Source organism: Giraffa tippelskirchi, chromosome 14 (genome assembly GCF_054371585.1).
Source record: "Giraffa tippelskirchi isolate mGirTip1 chromosome 14, T2T-mGirTip1v1.2.pri, whole genome shotgun sequence".
Taxonomy (NCBI): Eukaryota; Metazoa; Chordata; class Mammalia; order Artiodactyla; family Giraffidae; genus Giraffa; species Giraffa tippelskirchi.
Window position 1 is genome coordinate 17,454,506 of NC_137288.1, and position 20,772 is coordinate 17,475,277.

Sequence of the window (20,772 nt, forward strand, 5' to 3'; positions counted from 1 at the left end):
CATTGGCCCGTCATCAGACACGCAGCGCAGAACAAGCTGAGGCAATGCTGACTTCAGTGAATAGTTTGTTTTCTTTTAAGTTGGGAAAGTATTTGAGCTCAAGATGGATCCACTTGACATGAAATACCATTCAGGCTCAGTTTGGGGTTTGCACTGGATTGAGAACATGGTTGCAAGCATGGCACTGCAGATAAGATTTCATGAATTGCTAGTGACTTGAATTCAAGCATGAAGAGGGTGGAAGAGTTAGATTTCCCAGGAACAGAGAGTATACTGAGCACGCTCCTTTAGGGGGTCCAGGTGGATCGGCTGGGGAGAGGGCGTGGGTGGTAGATGGTTTTAATCTCCAGTCTCTTTCAGGCTCGCCGCTTGGGGTGCCCACGGGCAGCTCCTGAGCTGCTGTTTCTGACACTCTGCCAGGTAATTTCAGAAAGGCCACCGTGTTATTTTATCTTTGTGGACAAGTTTATTTCCAACTCTGACAGTGAAAAGTGTGTCCTTTCGTGTGAAAACTCTGCAGTTGCTTTGTTATTAAGGAAGAGGTTTTTAAAAAATATTTACTCAAACACTCTTACAATGTTTTAAATGAAACAAAACCTAAAAATCCAGATTTCAAAATGATGCTTCCTGTCCTTTTCACTCATGACTAAGGCAATGTGGCTTTATTTTTTTTATCTATTTTTTTATTTTACAATTTTGGCAATGTGGCTTTAAAAGTTTAAATTTGAGAGATTTCAGAGACTGGAATACATTAATGAAAATTTATCTTTCTCTCTGTGTATGTGTGTGTGTGTGTTTGAGGGTGGGGGATATTTTTCTCGTCCACCAGCCTCCAAACTGCAAAATGCCCATCAGCAGCTGCGTGGACATCTTCTCAGGCTCAGCCCAAACTCTGCACTTGGACGATTCTAACACATGATGGTCCTAATTGAGATTTGATATGCACATTAATTTAATTGTCATATGGTTAAACAGAAGTGTAGATAAAATCCATTATTGTTTCCATGACTTTTGATACTTGAAAAACAAAATCTGTTATTTACTATGTCCTAAATTATGCTGTTGCCCATGTCATATGTAACCAAATATAAGTCATGAGTGAATAAATAAGGCCAGTTGTTAATTACTCTAATTCCCCTTGGAGAGTGAGGGTGGCTGCAGCCCAGGCTATTCACAGACATGTGTGTGTTCACACTTGACCTTCTCCGAGCTGCACTAAAGCACAAAAAAACAGCATCTCAGAATTTAAAAATAAAATGTTTTCGAGTGTGTTGGTGGGACTCTGCCTCTTTCGGACGCAGTCTGCAGTGTGTCCTTGCCGGCACCCCGGGGGCCTGGCCCCCACCTGCACCCTCGGTGCCGGGACCCCCTCTTCCAGCTGCTCATCGTGTGCCCCTCGAGCTGGCGTCCACCCACACCACTGGGCTCATTCTCTCTCCCTGGCTGGCTCCCCTCTACCCTGCAATGCACACCTCATGGGAACGAAGACCAGCCCACCTGTGCCCACACCTCCCGGGCCCCCGGGCACTGGCACGGCCAGCGAGTCAGCGGGCGCTTCACTCCAGGGTCGGCTTGGGTGTGGTCTGGTCAGTGGGAGGCATCCAAGCTGACCTCGGTAGTGAACTTCGAACCCTGCAGGGGCCCTTACTTTCGCTGGAAATACCTGAACGTGTGTTTGTCGAAAGTGTCGAGCACCCACTCTAGATGGAGCAAGGAACTGATCCCAGTGGTCTGGTGATCGGCATCTGTCAGCCCTGTGTGTATCAAGTTCTTGAGAGGCATTTGGTTTCTTAATCAAGTTCAGGTGACTCATCTTGCTCTTGATCGGGTGGAAACCAGCTTTGGCCTGACTGTTTCTCTGGTTCCTGGAGCGAGTCTGAGCAGGTTTTCTGTTTCGGGGATTCGCCTGGATGATCATGCATACGGGAACTCAGCTAAAAAGAAAAGCACCGCAGAGGCAAGTGGCAATTCCATTTTGCAAAACAAGTGTGTTCCTTTTGAGCAAGGGAACCAGAATGCAAGCGCAATCCGAGTTGTCTGTGAAATCTCTCTTCCTTTTATTTCTCAATCTTATTGCATTAACGGGCATATTAAAGCCTGATTTTTACTTATGAAGATTTTGTTTCCACCTTTACTAAAATGTGGGAAATAATCAGAAAATGCATATAGTAAAATCAACAGTGGTGAAGTCCAGCAGTGACCATATTAGCTGAGGGTCAGATTCTGTCACAGTCACGACACATATGGACTATTTCGTATTCAGAATAATCCAGGAACTGCATAGTGTCATTATGCCCATTTTGTGTGGAAGGAGGAAACAGAGGAGGCAGAGGTGAGGCTTCTTTCAGAAGAATGGTTGGAACCTGATACGTCAGCGTGTTTGTCCTTTGAGCAAAGTACTAGCCTTCTGCTCTTCATCCTGCTCTTCATCCTGGAAGCAGTTGAATACCCACGTGCAGGCTCAGAGCAATAAGTTCAGGGAAAGTAGGTAGGAGAGGTTTTCATTCTGTAAAACTAAAGGACGTGAATTCACCTTCAGATGAAGAAAATCAGAATTTTCCATTACCTTATTCTGTTTTCAGTAATGTAGAATATCCTTTGAGCTAAATGAATGCCTTCTGTGAATTAGCTTTAAGTGCATTTTAATTAAACTTTCGAGTCACCCAACCATCAAACTCTTTCAGTAAAAGAGCTCCACTAAAACCCACCTCCCTCGCCCCCGACCCCATGCTCCTCTGGTGTCAGCATCCTTCTTATTCTACTCAACCAGCTGATAGACCAGTGACTTACAGAAATAAGTAGCAGGATATGTGCGTTCTTAAAATAGATGTTAGGATGTCCAGTTACATAACAGGCCTCGATAGATGTTTTACTGTGACACTAGTTAAGATTTATGTTGCTGTGACTTCTGAAAGTCGGTGATGAAATAAAGTCCTGAGCGCCTTTCTTTGCATGGCTTATTTACAGAGCACTGTGGCTGTAATTATGCTACTAAATGGTCTTCCAGAAAGGGTGGCTTTAAAAGTAAGTAGTAAAAGGATCATTTCGTAATCCAAGATAATAGGGTCACAAGTGCCTCAGACGTGTAGAGCTAAATTCCTTTAAGTGACGCCTCAGTGTTTCATTTAAACTACCTGCAAACTAAGCATTTATGCTTTCTAAACTATCTTTACTGAGATGTGATGCACATGCCATACAATTCACCTGTACAATGTGTACAATTCAGTGATATTTTTTAGTTTAGTCATAGATGCATGGAACTCTCACAGCAGTTGATTTTAGAACCTGTTCATCACCTCAAAAAGGAACTGTACCCTTCAGATGTCACTCATCCCGCCAGCCTCCCAGCACCTAGCCATAAGTGACCACTGTTCCTAGATGTCTGTACTCTGGGCATTTTGTCTGAGTGTAACCATGTTATATGTGGTCTTTTCTGTCTGGCTTCTTTCAGGTAGTATGACATTTTCGATGGTCATCTATGTTGTAGCCTGTGTCAGTGCTGCATTCTTTTTAAGGTCAAATAGTATCTTTTGTATGGATAGTTCACATTTTGTGTATCCATTCATCCATCCATGGACAGTTGAGTTGTTTCCACCTTTTGGTTACTGCAAATGACAACCATCAAAAACAAAAACTCACAGACAAGTTTTAGTGTGGACATACGTTTTCGTTTTTCTCATATAGCGTCTTAATTTTTAAAAATCCTAGATTTTTCATATACTCGTATTATCAAAAATTCTTATGTTTTCCAGACAAATCTAGAAAAGGGGCCCTGGATTTGAATCCAGACAAATCTAGAAAAGGGGCCCTGGATTTGAAATCTCATCTCATTGAGAGTCGTAATGTCATCATCCTTTTCCTCTGGAGTCCACGGTATTGAGTAGGAAGCATTTCCCCTGCGTTTAGTCATAAATCTATTCAAGTTAATCACTCTAGTCATCCCCCGATCCCCTACCCCCCAGCCCCAGGCCACCACTAATGTACTTTCAGTCTCCATAGATTTGTCTATTCTGGACATTCTTATGTATGTGATCATACACCACGTGTGTGTGTGTGTGTGTGTGTGTGTGTCTCACTTCTTTCACTGACAATGTTTTTCAAGGTTCATCCATGTGGTAGCACATGTCAGTACTTCACTCCTGTTTATCACTGAATAATATTCCGCTGCAGGAGAATGCCATGTTTTACTTATCCATTCATTCGTTGGTGGACATTTGGGTTGTTCCTACCTGTTGGGATTGTGAATCGTGCTGCTGTGAACGTTTGTGTGTGTTTTTGCATGGACATGTGTTTTCATTTCTCTTGGGTGTATACAGAGGATGCAGGTGCTGAGTCAAACGGTAGCTCTGCTTTTGAGGGACCAGCCGACTCTCCCACAGCAACTGCACCGCTTTATTAGCAGAGTAGGCAGTTTTCATGTTTCTTTCTCTTCTTTACTTTGATCCCATAAGCTTTCAGTGTTTTGCTTGTATCTTCTGTTACTTGTCCAAATCCAGCCAAGAGCAACAATAAGACTATGGTCCTTATTTAAGAAATAAACCAAAAATGCTGAGTAATAAGTGCAGAGTAATCAGAAGTATTTTATATACTTCTTAATAGTTTATGAACAATATACACTTACACATCCAAACTCACAGGCACACACACACTCAGACACACACACATATGCAAACAAACCCATGATTTTTTCTGGTGCTTGTACTTTAGTACTTTAATGGTTTCAAATGAAGTTTATCACCAGACTTAAATCACAGGAACATGTGGTGGTGGTTTAGTTGCTCAGTTGTGTCTGACTCTTTGTGCCCCATGGACTATATCCCGCCGGGCTCCTCTGTCCACGGGATTCTCCAGGGAAGAAGACTGGAGTGGGTGGCCATTTCCTTCTCCAAGGGATCTTCCCAACCCAGGGATCAAACCCAAGTCTCCTGTGTTGCAGGTGGATTCTTTACTGACTGAGCCCCCAGGGAAGCCAGAAGGAACACACAGGACTCTTTCACCCACAGAGAACACCTGTAGATTCGATCCTTCCCACCACACTCTGGTCCCTGAAGCGCCCACACGGCCCTGGATGACGGTCGTCGGCCAGGACAGTGTCCTCGCTTCCCTTGCCTCTCTGTTGGCAGCTGAGGTCTCTGAGAAGTGACAGATGGGAATTGAGGCTAAACATGTACACGGCCAGCCCTACGGGGCCTCAATTTATTCTGAGTGTGAAAGGAATGGTTTGCTTCTTGAAGCAGAGAGAGAGAGCGTTTCCCTTAGAGAGATTCCTCAATTTTCCTTGAAAACACAAAGTGTTTCTGGAGCCAGGCCCTGCCTGGTTAGCACCCTGGCTTCCGCCCCAGGTGCCCGCCCGACCCCCTCTGCAGGTCGCGGCTCCATGGGCTCCTTTCTCCACCAGCAGAGCACCTTCCTGGGAGGATCCTGGGCAGGAGGTGTCCTGGGCGACCCCAGTGTCCAAGCCTATGCTGGCTCCCGGGAGTCATAGGCAGGGACAGGAGCTCAGGGCTGTTGGAGGACAACCACCCTGGAGAGGGGTGACATTCCAGCTCCGGGGATGCGAGTCAGCCCCTCAGGATTCCCACCAGGAATGCTCTGCCTTCTGACCCTGGAGCTGCGTCCACCCTCTGCTTGAGGCCCCACTCGACACCCAGGGAGAAAAGAGTGAGAAGAAGGCTTGTGTCAGAAAGCACGTGTGAGATCAGTGACCCCAGCGGAAGATGGTGTGCAAAGACGCTCCCTTGTTGCCATCACTCTTTCTGTCTCTTGGAATTATCGCCCCAATGTTATAGGAAGTCTTCTCTGCCTTTCCTCTGATGAAACCAGAATATTTTAAAAAGTCCTCAGTTCACAGGAATTTCCTAATCACACAGCTAGAAACCTCTGCATTATGATGCTCATTCCACACTTGAGCAAATGAAATAGACAGAACTTCAATTGTTTTCCAAAGTCACCCATCTACAGGGTGAGGGGGCTGGATTCAGGTCCAAGAAATGGTCCTCAGAGACCCGGTTCTTAGCTTTTGTGCAAATCATGATTTGGTACAATCGAGACCCCACTCATTGGAAAAGACTCTGATGCTGGGAAAGACTGAAGGCAATAGGAGAAGGGGATGGCGGAGGGCGAGATGGTTGGATGGCAGCACTGACTCAATGGACGTGAATTTGAGCAAGCTCCGGGAGATGGCGGAGGACAGGGGAGCCTGGCATGCTGCAGTCCACGGGGTTGCCAGGAGTCAGACACGACTGAGAGGCCAAACAATAACAACAGCACCCCCTCCATGGTGACTGCAGCCCCTGAGATTTCTCCGATGAGGGTTATAATGCTGGACGGTGACTTGTACCCAGAGCTCTGTGGCTCCAACCAGGCTGTGTTCTGTGAGGCACGCCCGAGAGGCTGAAACGTGGATGCAGAGTGTGGTGAATGTGCCGTTGCTGAACCTGTAATGAAATCTCTGCTGGGTTGCTTCTTTCTGCTTACGAAGATGACATCAATCAAGCCTAAGATACGGAGGGAGCATCATGGGAGAGGGAAGGGGGTGGCCAGTGAAACTTACCTTGCTCAGCATCCGAGGAACTGAGCGTGGTGGATCACTCCGTACGTTTTTCCTAGGGTATCTCAGAAAAAGGAAGCGTGATGCTCACTCAGCAAGCTGGCTCACCCCACTTGCTGCTGCTGCTGCTAAGTCACTTCAGTCGTGTCCGACTCTGTGCGACCCCATAGACGGCAGCCCACCAGGCTCCTCCATCCCTGGGATTCTCCAGGCAAGAATACTGGAGTGGGTTGCCGTTTCCTTCTCCAGTGCATAAAAGGGAACTTGGGACTAGTTTAAATGGAGATGATCTGATAGCAACTGGCTGGATGGTTTTCTGGTTTTCGTTTTGAAACGTCCATTTCGTTTACTACACGGGAGCTCCCCAAGGAGACCCACGCCTCCACACTCCTCCTCACATCCTCAGCTCCTGCGACAAGGTCCTCATGGGAATCAATGAGTGAATGGGAAGAGAACTGAGGAAGTAAAACCAGATAAGACTTCCCCTGCACCTAAACCCATGATGCCCACTCAAGTGTCATGGCAGTTCATGAAATGTCTTTTTTAAGGCACTGCACACTTCTCAAAGCCAATTCTCACTTCCTTTTTTTTTTTTTTTTTGAAGAAATCTATAGTGGACCATGTCTCCAAGTCTAACATTTACCTGGTTTTGCAGTTGAGCATGTCACATTTTAAATGTTTCAACACCTTTCCTCTCCTGATATGTGTTTTCTAGTTTGAATCAGAACTTTTGTAAACATTTTAGCTTCTAAAAAATGTGCCTGCAGTGGCTTTTTACCCCTCCCCCAGAGCTTTCTTGTTATTTGTCAGAAGTTCTATAATGATCAGCTGCTTATCCTCTGGGTCATTCCTCCTAAAATTGCCACCCTGAGACTATCAGTCTGATAGAAAGGCTGGGCTGGCTAAAAGCATCTTTTCCTCCATAATTGTGTGTGTGTGTCAGTAGCTGTACCAAGTAGAAGAAAATCTCTAAAAATGACAGTGATGCACTTGAAAGGACGGTCTGTTGCCAGGGGATTGGACATGACGGTTAGAAAGTACAGCAAACTGCTTCAATTATGATGAACATTGTGCCAACGTTGTTGAATAATGAATCTCATTGATAATTATGGGAGTTTTGCTTGTTGTATTTTTCCCCTAAAATTCACAAGGGAAAGTAAGTGGATTCTTACACAGTTAGGCTGATGAGAGGGAAATCTGCCACAAATATTACAAAGAAGTCCTAACAGCTTGAAATGCACTCAGAGTCTTACAGTCATGGACACAATTTAAGAATCAGGATGCACCGGGACAAGGACTCTCAGGGTCTCCATGTCCTGGGCCTGACCCTCTTATAGGTTGAGCCTTTTATCACATTTTATAACTTACAGGAAGCTCTTTATCATGAAAATTCTGTTCCATTTGAGACACATCACTTTTATTTTCTTTATGTCACTTGTGGACATTTTGCTTATTGAAAATGTGTTCTTTATAGGGATGTTTTTTATACTCACGAATAGCAACAGTATCAGGTCTCAGAAGCAAGTTTTTTCCTTTGGACAGAAATTAGTCAGTAAATTTCCCAGGACAGCAGGTACTTTCCACACACCCTCGTGCTCCATGGTGTGGGGGAGAGATGTTTACTCAAGTAGAGGGTTGGTACGGAGAGGGGAGAAGATAGGGGAGGGGGGGAGGTTCCTCCATGGTCCTGCCTGTATCACTGCCCAGGGCTGCACCTGTGGGCACTTTGATGGAAGGCTGCCCTGTTGCCACAGCCCAGAGGCTGCGCGAGGCATGGTCTGAGATACGAAGCATCTCTTCACCACGATGCCACTCCAGCCTCCCCCATGGATGTGAGGAAGCTGTGTGACCATATCATAAACCTCCATTCACTGAAAGCACAGTGATCTGCTTGAAATATCAAGCTTTTCCTCTGAACCATCATCCCTGACCCTCAGCACTGTTTTACTGAGTTTTACCGAGAAGGAAAACACTGTCCATTCTACTTAGAAGACATCATTGATTTTGCAGGAGCATCCTGATTTTAAAACGTGGAAAAAAATATCCACAACGATTTACAGTAGCAGCTAAATTGTATTTAATTAACCACTTCTCCAATAAAGCTTATTATTTTGTAGTTAGTGAAGGATATGATATTGATGGGTTTCCCAGATAGCACTAGTGGTGAAGAACCCACCAGCCAATGCAGGAGAGATTCAGGTTCCAACCCCGGATTGAGAAGATCCCCTAGAGAAGAAATGGCAACCCTTTGCCAGTATTCTTGCCTGGAGGATCCCATGGACAGAGGAGCCTGGCGGGCTACAGTCCATGGGGTCACAAAGGGGCAGACACGACTGAGACGCCTTAGCACAGCCCAGCACCTGATATTGGTACCAGCATAGAAGGGAGATGTGAAACCAACACAGGTAACAGGAATTTACAGCTGATGAAAGACTCTATCACAACATTCTTGCTTTTCCAGGCTTTACTCTCTTCTAAAAATAAATAGGTAGATACAAAAAAATACATACTACGTTACCTTTGGCTCCCTCTGCTAAAACACAACTTAGCCATTTAAAACTAGTCTTCAGTTCAGTTCAGTCACTCAGTCGTGTCTGACTCTTTGTGACCCCATGGACTGTAGCACGCCAGGCTTCCCTGTCCATCACCAACTCCCAGAGCTTGCTCAAACTATGTCCATCGAGTTGGTGATGCCATCCAACCATCTCATCCTCTGTCATCATCCCCTTCTCCTCCTGCCCTCAAGCTATTCTTGAACAGCATAAAATTGAAGTTTTCTCTCCAGCACTGGTGGGGGACCAGGCATTGTGCCAGGTTTGGGGCTAGAAAGATTTATCAGGCAAGGTCCCCATCCTCAAAAAGTTTACAGTGTTGGTGGGGAGACAGGGATGGGGCATATTGGTCTACAGTAGAGACCAGCTCAGATCTACAGGATGGGGGAAGGGGAGACACAAGAAGGGGACTGGAGGCAAGGAAGCCACTGATGTTGGGGTGGGGCTTGGTGAGGGCCTGAACCCCCAGCTCAGGCAGAGGGGATGATCTGAAAGCGATGCGAGGTATGCATGGAGCCCAGAGAGTGAAGCAGCAGGAAGGGGATCTCAGCAAGGCAGGCTGCCCATGGTCTGGCCAGAGGCCAAGTTAGGCACTGTCTTTAAAAGATTACGGATTGACTCATTCAGCCTCCAGAAATGTGTCTTGTGCAACGTTGAGGAAGCAAGCAAGGATTAAGGCAGCATCAGTCATAATAGGTCACAGGGTCTTCGGCAGGAGCTGGTCACCTGGGAAGTGATGCTGTGATGCGGGCTGGGTCCCTGCTGACCAGGGCTGCGTGTCCTCAGGGACACCCTCTCCGGGACTCCTGGTTCAGTGACAGAGCAAGAAGCAGAGCCACATCCAGAGTGTGGCCGCATTTACATAAAGGCAAAGAAGGAGGAAGGGAGTGAACTTGGGCAATGGCTGAAATGAGCCCAGGCTGTTTTGAGGAAGACAGAGGCTAGAAGCTCACCCGCAGGAGGGGCGGCATCTGGCGCGTCTCCCCGTGACCCTTTCAGCGCCTTTTGAATTTGATGTCAGTGCAGGCATTCCATGAAAATAATTAAATACAATAAAATTGATTTAAAATAGAAACTGAACCACATCTATTCTGTGCACTTAAATTTTTAAATTAAAAAAGCACACTGGAAAAATAAATTGACATAAACAAGAAAAAAGACAAGGGGTCCCCCCCACACCCAAAAAAAAGCACTATGGTCTCCATATAAGAGCAGAGGGAGTGGGGGAGGGGAGAGAAGAAACTCCAGGTCTGAGGGTGCAGGTTCCCAGAGGAGCCAGCCCCTCCCCTCAGATGTCCAGGTGGGCCGAGGACATTAGTATCAGTCCTGCCCCCTGTAAGGGGCTCTCCCCAAGGGCTGCTGCTGTTGTCCAGTCATTCAGTCATGTCTAACTCTTTGCGACCCCAAGGATTGCAGCATGCCAGGCCTCCCTGTCCATCACCAACTCCTGGAGTCCATCCAAACCCATGTCCATTGAGTCGGTGATGCCATCCAACCATCTCATCCTCTGCCGTCCCCTTCTCCTCCTGCCCTCAGTCTTTCCCAGCATCAGGATCTTTTCTAATGAGTCAGCTCTTTGCATCAGGTGGCCAAAGTATTGGAGCTTCATCTTCAGCATCAGTCCTTCCAATGAACACTCCTTTAGGATGGACTGGTTGGATCTCCTTGCAGTCCAAGGGACTCTCAAGAGTCTTCTCCAACACCAAAAGCATCAATTCTTTGGCACTCAGATTTCTTCACCGTCCAACTCTCACATCCATACGTAACTACTGGAAAAACCATAGCCTTGACTAGACAGACTTTTGTTGGTAAAGTAATGTCTCTGCTTTTTAATATGCTGTCTAGGTTGGTCATAGCTGTTCTTCCAAGGAGTAAGCGTCTTTTAATTTCACGGCTGCAGTCGCCATCTGCAGTGATTTTGGAGCCCAAAAAAATAAAGTCTGTCACTGTTTCCATTGTTTCCCCATCTATTTGCCATGAAGTGATGGGACTGGATGCCATGATCTTAGTTTTCTGAATGTTGAGTTTTAAGCCAGCCTATTCACTCTCCTCTTTCACTTTCATCAAGAGGTTCTTTAGTTTCTCTTCACTTTCTTCCATTAGAGTGGTATCATGTGTGTATTTGAGGTTCTTGATATTTCTCCCAGCAATCTTGATTCCAGCTTGTGACTCATCCAGCCCGGCCTTTCTCATGATGTACTCTGCATATAAGTTAAATAAGCAGGGTGACAATAGGCAGCCTTGATGTACTCCTTTCCCAGTTTTGAACTAGTCAGTAGTTCCATGTCCTGTTCTCTCCCAGGGCTACCACTGGGAGAAAGTTAGAACCCAACAGAATCAGGTTTGGTATCAATTCCATCCCATGCTTTCAGCTCACAGTCCAAAACAGTGACCAAGTAGTCACTGAGATATATGGGATGATGTCTAGCTTGTTTAATTTAATCATTTCAGTTTCTTCTGTATGGGAAATACATCCTTCGGATGCTTGCATGCTCAGGCAGAGAAAACAAAGCAGAATTCCACATCCTGTACAGAAATCCACACCCTGAACTGAAATTGAGGATGGATGTGAGAATTTGTTTATCAGCTCCAAAATGTGTCAGGAGGAAAACATATTAGAGTATTTTAAGAGTTTATGTTGTGTTTTTGTTTTTGTTTTTTTTCCTCAGGACGGTGAAACCAACAGAGGAGAATATGAAAAGAAGAGAAACACTCGTGATCTTTCCCGGGAGACCTCAGCGGACAGTGATGTGTTTGGTACGTAACGTGAAAATGAGAAGATGTGATTTCCTATGGTGATCGTGGGCAAACACATTCTCATTTGGAGAAGGTCTTAATTTTTTGATTACATGAGTGAACTGTGAATCCGTTCTCATTGTTGGAAGAGCAGGCTGTACAGAAACCTAGAGGCTAAATCCCCTCCACCAGCCTGTTGAGAACACCCTTGCATTCTTTGCCCCCTACATGAGACTGCCCTGGCCACCCTCAATACCCGTCTCCATTTTGCCTGTGCTCTTGGTTGGGTTTCACGTGCTGTTTTGTGTCCACAGACACCAGAAATTCCCCAGGTTTTCCCTTGCTATACGATGTTTCTCAGATCATTTATTTGATCAGTTGGGTGTGGACATTAGAAGTGGTTACAGTGCACGTTAAAAATATCTAATGAGAAAGGGCAGTAGTCCCAGGGCCTGGACGCACTCGTGTTTATTTTAACTACCAAGAGTGACTCAGGAGGTGTTGGGAAATATGTTTTCTGTAAAAGTTTACTTACTCATCGCCCTAGAGACGGAGGCTGCCTCTCACCCCAGGAGTGAACGGGCAGGTTCCCACCGATTTTTGTATATTCACTCTTGGGTCCCCCTCTGCCGCGTGATGGGGACCCTGGGGACCCCAGGGCCACAGGACAAGCTGGGACTCGAGCAGACCTGCCCATAGGTATCGCTCCTTTCTCCACGTGTCCGTATTCCTAGAGGCCAGCTCCTGGTGGCTCACTTATCAAAACGGAGGCGCTGTTCCCTGGCTGCTAAGATGTACCTTAGCCACTGTCAGCCCCGCCTGCAGGCCTGACAGTCACAGAACGAGGCCTCCCCGCTGGGTCTCTGCTTATTTCTAAAAAGAGCCTCTTCACACTTCACTTGTCAGGCAGGAAACTCCACCCGTTTTTTTAATTTTGTTCCTGATTTACCTGCTTTTTTTAAAGAACCCTTTCCTTTTCTATATCCCATCCTTGTTGAGCAGCACACAGGAAGGATGCAACTAGACAGGGCGCTGCTGCCCACTGTCTCAGCATCTTAAGCTTCCATGAGAGTCAGCCCAGAGGCCCAGGGACGAAACCCTGAGGGTTAGTGAGGTGGAGTCAAGACAGGCAGGTGGGAGAGGAGCCGTTGCTCTTTGCTGATTTCCATGGAGGTTTTCTTGGGGCCTGAACAGCCCAGCGCCTCTCGGTGGTGGGGTTTGCACTCCTTGGGGGCAGAGGAAGGGGGAGAGGGGGCAGCCTGCCTGGAGAGCAGCCTGCGTTCCTTAGGGTCTAGAGGAGGGCACAGTCTGTGACTCTGTACAGAGCCTCTGAGTGCCAGTGACTTTAACACTGAAGCTGACTGTAATCCTCCAGATTAAAAGGTGTCTTTAGTCTTCTATTGCAACTGCATACGTGTATGAACACATAAAAGAAAACAACAAAACAGAAATGTCCCATTTTAGGTTCTACATACAAAGAAGAGCAAGTTTTTAGAGTTGTTTTGGCCAAGCTCACTTATTTTTAAAGTAAGCATCATCTTTATCATTATTCTCCAAGTTAACTACTTTTAGGATTAATCATAACAACATCAGCCTTTTCTTTTGCTATCAGCAGGCCCACATACAGTTTTATTGATATATACATGTGTATAATGTCCGTATGACATGAAAAAAATCTATTATAAGCCTTTTCCTTTCGTTATAACTGTGGTATAATTCCTGAAGTACTTTGAAAGGAAGCCCTCTTTAACCTTCTTGGCTCCATCTGCAATTTGGCGAATTTTTTATTATCTAGAGTTGAATGTGAAAACCAGTGGAGGTGCAAACATCCCAGTCCAAAGCTAGATTTGCTTCTTACTGGGGAGGAGCATGCCATCAGCCAGCTTCTGCCTGTCTTGTAGACATGCGCTCCCGGTGCCTTGAACAGTAAGACCCGCTCAAATAGCTGCTGATCTGATGTTCTGCTCACAGCCTAGGCTCTCAGCCCATCAGGGTGACTGGGGAGCAGTTCCCTGCTTGTCACCCTCAGGGCAAGAGCTGCTGTCACCGCTGAGTCACGGCAGAAGGGAAGTGTGACCGTGGATGGGGTGGCCCCAGGACAGGACCCCTCCCAGGCTCCCCTGCTTCGTGCTCTGCCGTCCTGAGTCACGCAGATGTGGGCTCTGCAGGGCTGTCAGATGTCTGCTTTTGAACTTCATATAACCTCCCAATCCTAATGCCTTCCTGGGGGTCCAAAGACACCCGGTCTAAAGGTGCGGAGTGATGAGGGAGAAAGAGGCTGAAATAATCTTGGCTATCAGTCTTGACTATCTACTCTTGGGGGAGGTATGTCACTCCAACAAAATCAGCAACTGGGTGTTTCCCTGGCCAGACAGAAACTCCCTAAACACAAGAAGAAACTGTGCTCCCATGATGGTCCCTGAGCCACGAGTCACCAGCAGCCACTTAACCATGCTCCTCAGGCTCCTGGTCATCATTTTGTCCACGTGTCAGAGAAAGCGGGGGTGGGTGAGGAGTATGGGGAGGCCATTAGCCTTTTCCTAACCTGAGCCTGCGGAATGCATGTCCTCAGGGTCCCGGTGGAGGTCAAGACAGCCAGCTCTGTGAGAGTCCTACTTAGAGGCCCGACGGAGAGCTGAGAGGCTCTGACCGGGGCTGGCCCCACACAAGGGCTGAGTGCCGGGCTCACATGCCTGGAGCCGTGAGCTGCACAACTCAAATCAGAGGGCCTTCCTCCACGTCTGGGGAGCGCCTGCAGACTTTCTTGGGCTCAGGCATGTTGGACTCTGCGACCCCACGGACTGTAGCCCACTAGGCTCCTCTGTCCATGGGATTCTCCAGGCAACAATACTGGAGGGGGTTGCCACGCCCTCTCCAGGGGATCTTCCCCACCCAGGGATCAAACCTGGGTCTCCTGCCTTTACCACTGTGCCACCTGGGAAGCCCCAGACTTACTTAGCAGTTATATTCACTTTTTCGTTTCCTGGAAAATTTTTACTGAATGATTTAGATCTAAGTTAATAACTCATCAGCGCGCTCTTGGAAATCTTTCTGTAATTTGTCTTTGGACCCCAGGTGGCTACACTTGGGACTGTTTTGCCTGGTCACCCAAAGAGGAAGAAACAGTTTAGGACTCAGTCACCCTATGAGAACGATGCGCTGCCTGGGCTTTGGGGAACTAGGGTGTTCTGCGGTGGGACAGTTACTGGGCTTTTTTTGAACCTCACACCCCCACACACAGCACACACTAGCCTTGTGGTTGGAAATCCAGGCAGAAAGGAAGGTAGAGGCTCACCCCAATCCCCTCCCCCAGAGCTCACTAGTCAGGGGGCTAAAGCAGGGTGGGTGGTTCAGCCGAGGTGGGCAGAAGGTTCGGGTCTCCCTGACGATGCCCAGAGGACAGAAGTCTCCAAGAGAGGGCAGCCCTGCTCTTTCCAGAGCGGCTGTGGTCCCTTCCAGACATGCTGCTCATCTCTGAAGTCAGAGGAGACGGAGTCCTGTCACACTGGATGGACGCTAGTACAGCTCACAGGGTCATGGGATCCTGAGAACTTGGCCACACTGCATCAGGTCAGATAATGGAGGTAGAATTGTCCAGGTTCAATGTCTAGGGGGAAAGTACTCATACTAGAAACACTTGAGTATATGTATATAAGTATAAGGACTTCCCTGGTAGCTCAGCTTGTAAAGAATCCACCTGCAATGCAGGAGACACAGGCTTGATCCCTGGGTCAGGAAGATCCCCTGGAGGAGGGCATGGCAACCCACTCCAGTACTCTTGCCTGGAGAATCCCATGGACAGAGGAGCCTGGTGGGCTACAGTCCATGGGGTCACAAAGAGTCGGTCATGACTAAGTGACTAAGCCCAGCACAGCACATGTAAGTATAAAGTTACAAAGCATATACATTATGTATCACTAATATATATATGTATTTTTAAGTGGCATGCATGCATACTAAGTTGCTTCAGTTGTGTCCAACTCTCTGTGACCCCATGGACTATAGCCCACCAGGCTCCTCTGTCCATGGGATTCTGCAGGCAAGAATACCGAAGTGGATTGTCCTCCTCCAGGGGATCTTCCTGACCCAGGGATTGAACCCACATCTCTCACATCTCCTGCACTGGCAAGCGGGTTCTTTACCACTATTTTAAGTGGATAGAAGTATATATACATATATATGTGTTTTTATTTTACAAGGCCAGAGTTAATTTACAATAAAGAAAACACACAAATAAATGAAACATAAAAAAATCAGATGGAGATGAAGTAAGGCCCCACGTACATTTGCTGACTGTACAGCAGTTGCTGCAGTTGAATTTGACATTTAACCTGGAGCTTCCCAGCTGCCTGATGGAAGTGAGACCTCGTCAGCTTCTCCTTTTACACGGGAGGCGGCATCGACTCCCTGCCCCCACCTTTTAGCCGTGTGGTTTGGGGCAGTGTCCGTCTTCATCTGTCTGTGTGTTGGTCTCCTTGCCAGCACGTGGAGGTGACAACAGAAACACTGTGAGTAACAAACGAGCTGACACCCGGGGGCTTACAGGTCCCCTCCACCCCCGTCTGCCGCAGTGACAGCTGTTGTTTTCAGACAGACGTCTGCATGTACTCCTCAAAGGAAGCAGAGCTATAGTTAACATGCTGCGCGGGTGTTTTCCTGTTTAAATTGTTATCGCAGGCGATCACACGGCAGTCAGTGACCTCAAGGTATTTTTACGGCGTGTTGGTGATTCGTCTCGTATGCAAATAGTGACCAACTGGATAATGAGTTCCTTGTGGCTTGAGGTGCCCTGGGTGCCAGAGCCAGGGCAGCTCAGTGTCAGGGAGTGGAAGCGGGCTCCCCACTGGATGGGGAGCACCTGTGAGCTCAGGTGCGGCCCGAGATAACTCCCGGCCAAGTTTGGAAGGTACTCTGCTGTAGACAGATGTTTCCCTGAGAATTTTCATGTAGCATTAAAAAAAAAAGTTGCTTTTTTTTTTTTTTTAATTTCCAAGAACCTTCCACAAGGAAATCTTTTTGAGATGCCATTTGAGTGATATTTAATATATTATGATGATTGGGTTGAGTTACAAAATCCACAGGTAGCAGGCATTACTGATCTGGAATTCTGTCTCAGTTCGGTAATGGCCACAGGTGAGGGAGCCACTCTGTCCTGCCTGGCAGACACAGCTCAGTCCCTCCCAGATAGAATCCGAGTCCTTCAAAAACGATCACTGCATAACCTCTTCCCGGGAATATTTGAGGGCAGCCTTAATGAGCTGCTGATTATGAGCCAGCTGCTGCCTGAGGCCTTTACTTCGTATCTAGACAAGTGATAGAATCAGTATCCTGTGAGTGCGTCTCTGGAGTGGATGAAAACCATAGAATCAAAGTCACAAGTGGAGAACTTGAAGGAATGTTAGAAATCATCTTGCCCACCCGCTCACTGTGTCCACAGAGTCTGACTGCCAGGACAGGGGAGACAGAGGTGGAGGGGGACACAGGATGGCAGCCCAGGGGCCGGCCCCGCTCTGAGCCCCGCCAGGAGAACAGGGGCTTGTCCGGGATGGTCCTTAGGGAACAGAGGCAGCGCTCCTTTGACAGATTTGTTAGAGCAGTGAAACATCGCAGGGCATCACTTCTCTGTGCATTTGACCAAAGACGATGATACCTTGTGTCTTTAAAGCACTCAGTCATGTCCAACTCTGCAACCCTACGGACTGTCGCCTGCCAGCCTCCTCTGGCCATGGGATTCTCCAGGCAAGAATACTGGAGCAGGTTGCCATGCCCTCCTTCAAGGAATCTTCCTGACCCAGGGATCAAACCAGGGTCTCCTGCATTGCCAGGTGGATTCCCTACCACTGAGCCACCTGGAAAGCCCCATCTTTAAAGTACATGTTTCTCCTTGTAGTTCCCAGACAGTCTTCTGGAGGCACTCTCCCCACTCTCAGTTGTATTTATTTCTGGCTGAAGCCCCCCATTGGAAAAGCCCCTGATGCTGGGAAGGATTGAAGGCGGGAGGAGAAGGGGACCACATAGGATGAGATGGTTGGATGGCATCACCAACTGGATGGACATGAGTTTGAGCAAGCTCCAGGAGTTGGTGATGGACAGGGAGGCCTGGCATGCTGTGGTCCATGGGGTCGCAAAGAGTCAGACACAACTGAGCGACTGAACTGAACTGAACTGAGACCCCCCAGCTCCCAGAGGTGCTCGGGTTACACCCTCAAGATGAGCGTAGGTTTGTTTTGTGCCTGTGGGGTGTCAGGTCTGCTCCGCCGCCTCCACCACGAGCTGCTGGACCAATGTCCTGGTCTCTGGGATCATCCTGTTTCTTGAGTGAGGCTGCATCACCTCGGAGCTGGGAGTGTGGAGCAGACCTCTGGGCAGGGAGCTCAGCCTCTGTGGGCTCCGGTTCCTGTGTGGAAGGGGCTCCCAGCACCACAGAGCTCCAGGCTCTCGTGAGGGGTCATCAGAGTTAAACAGTCCGTTAAGACGCCAGGCCAGTGCTCAGAGCAGATGCTGAGCCGGGCAGGCGGTGGCCCTCAGCCCGTCTGTCCGGGCGGCCTGCCTGAAGCCCCCGTGACCTTTAACTAGTCCACATACAAATGTGGTATTCAATCACACATACGGTATTTAAATTAAATGGGTGTGGCTGTGTGTCCACTCCCTCTTTCTGGGTTTTCTGCTCTGAGCCTCATTTTCCTAAAGATGAAGTAGATCATCAGAGGAAAACAGCAGGAGAGAAAGGGGCGCCTAGCGATAACTCACCGACGTCTCCAGGAGTCTGAGCACCGACTTGCTCCTTTGTCCCTTCCGGCGAGGAGAGGGTGGGTCGTGTTGCTGGTGTGTTCTCTGCCGAGAGCGCTGGTCTCCAGCCTCCAGCATCCGCATAAGCTCGTCTTACTTACTCACTGTGCTGGGTGCTAAGTCACTCGGTCATGTCTGACTCTTTGCAACCCTATGGACCGTAGCCCACCAGGCTCCTCCGTCCATGGGATTCTCCAGGCAAGAATAGTGGAGTGGGTTTCCATGCCCTCCTCCAAGGGATCTTCCCCACCCAGGGATTGAAGCCGCGTCTCTGTGTCTCCTGCATTAGCTGCTGCTGCTGCTGCTAAGTCACTTCAGTCGTGTCCAACTCTGTGTGACCCCTTAGATGACAGCCCATCAGGCTCCGCCATCCCTGGGATTCTCCAGGCAAGAACACTGGAGTGGGTTGCCATTTCCTTCTCCAATGCATGAAAGTGAAAAGTGAAAGTGAAGTCACTCGGTCGTTGGTATCTGACTCTTTGCAACCCCATGGACTGTAGCCTACCAGGTTCCTCTGTCCATGGGATTTTCCAGGTGAGAGTACTGGAGTGGGTTACCATTGCCTTCTCCACCTGCGTTAGCAGCAGGTTCTTTACCACTAGCACCACCTGGGAAGCACTTACTTGCTGGTTGGCACTGACTTGGCACCTGTCAGGGCACGTGGTCCAGGCCGCCAGCACGCTCACCTGGATGCCTTCAGGAGCCCGGCCTCCACCCTCAGCACACCCCTCTGCGCTCATCACCCCTGCTCGTAGCACCCCCAGCCTCCCCACGTCCCTGGGGCCCTGCAGGCCGGCATTCCCTGCCCCGCCCCCACCTGCTCCTGGCTCCTGGAGCTCAGGGCCTTTGCCCGGGTAGCCCTTCCCCAGGTCTCCACACCCAGATGACCAGCCCCCTCAGAAGAGAGCGGCGCGGGGACGGGGCGCTGTGCCAGCCCCCGAAGCCAGCCCTCAGCCCTCAGGACTCGGGGTCATGACTTGAGCCGCGTCACACCCCGCCGAGGGCGGGCTCCCAGTCCGCAGTGACTCCGGGGCGGCGGGTAGCTTCCACCCGAGGGCTGGGACGCGGGGCCCCGTCCCTGAGAGGAACAGCGCCCTTCACGAGCACCGAGGTTCCGTGGACTCGGCCTGGCTGCAGCCCTCCGGTGGGGGTCGGCATCTCGTGTGTCGTCTGCATCCCGCAGCCCGCCCCGAGGCCCCCGCCCCCTCCTCTCTCTAAGACACCTTTGCAAACTGCGGCTTTTCACCAAGGTTGCCGGAGCCAGTGTGATAGCCCGCCTGAGCCCTTTACTCCTGAGACGTTCGGCCCCTGGGCGGTGGCTGAGCGAGCAGCTGCGGAGGTGGGCCTGGATGGACATGGGAGGAGCCGGGGTTGAGGGGGGCCTGGACGTGGGAGGAGCCGGGGTTGCTGGGGGCCTGTACGTGGGCGGGGCCGAGGGTCTGGACGTGGGAGGGGGCTGGGGCCTGGATGTGGGAGGAGGCTGGGGGACTGGACGTGGGAGGGGTCGGGGGTCTGGACGTGGAAGGAGCCGGGGGCCTGGACGTGGGAGGGGCCAGGGGCCTGGATGTGGGAGGGGCTGAGGGGAGGAGCCTGGGAGTGGGAGGAGCCAGGGGGCCTGGACGTGGGAGGGACCGGGGGCCTGGACGTGGGAGGAGCCAGGGGGCCTGGACGTGGGAGGAGCCAGGGGGACTGGACGTGGGAGGGACTGGGGGCCTGGACGTGGGCGGGGCCGGGGGCCTGAACGTGGGAGGAGCCGAGGGGAGGAGCCTGGACATGGGAGGAGCCGAGGGGAGGAGCCTGGACGTGGGAGGGGCCGGGGGTCTGGACGAGGGAGGAGCTGGGGGGGGCCTGGACTTGGGAGGAGCCCGGGGGGACTGAACGTGGGCGGAGCCGGGGGGCAGGTGACTGCCTGTTTGCTGGGATGTCTGAGCACGCCCCCTGGGGACCCGCAGCTCCAAGCCCCCCGTGAGGACTGTGGTCCTGGAGGAAGTGAGGCCCCCGGTGCCCCGCGGCGAGCTGGCGGGGCCTCGGCCCGCACCAGTGGTCAGAGGGCCAGAGGCCCGCGGCTGGCTGCCCGGGCGCTCCCCCGCTGGTCCTGGCTCGTGGAACAGCATGTGCTGCTCAGAGTCACTTGAGGCCATCAGA

At 49.7% G+C, this 20,772-nt stretch overlaps 1 protein-coding gene across 4 annotated transcripts in view; it reads left to right on the top strand.

Moving 5' to 3' along the window:
- Window positions 1–20,772, top strand: part of MBP (myelin basic protein) — a 101,279-nt gene that overhangs the window by 29,777 nt on the left and 50,730 nt on the right. For all 4 annotated transcript variants that reach the window (XM_081563319.1, XM_081563320.1, XM_081563322.1 and 1 more), the window contains exon 3: window positions 11,772–11,859. In XM_081563319.1, the coding sequence (XP_081419445.1) occupies window positions 11,772–11,859 (88 nt within the window). The remainder of the gene's footprint in view (window positions 1–11,771; window positions 11,860–20,772) is intronic.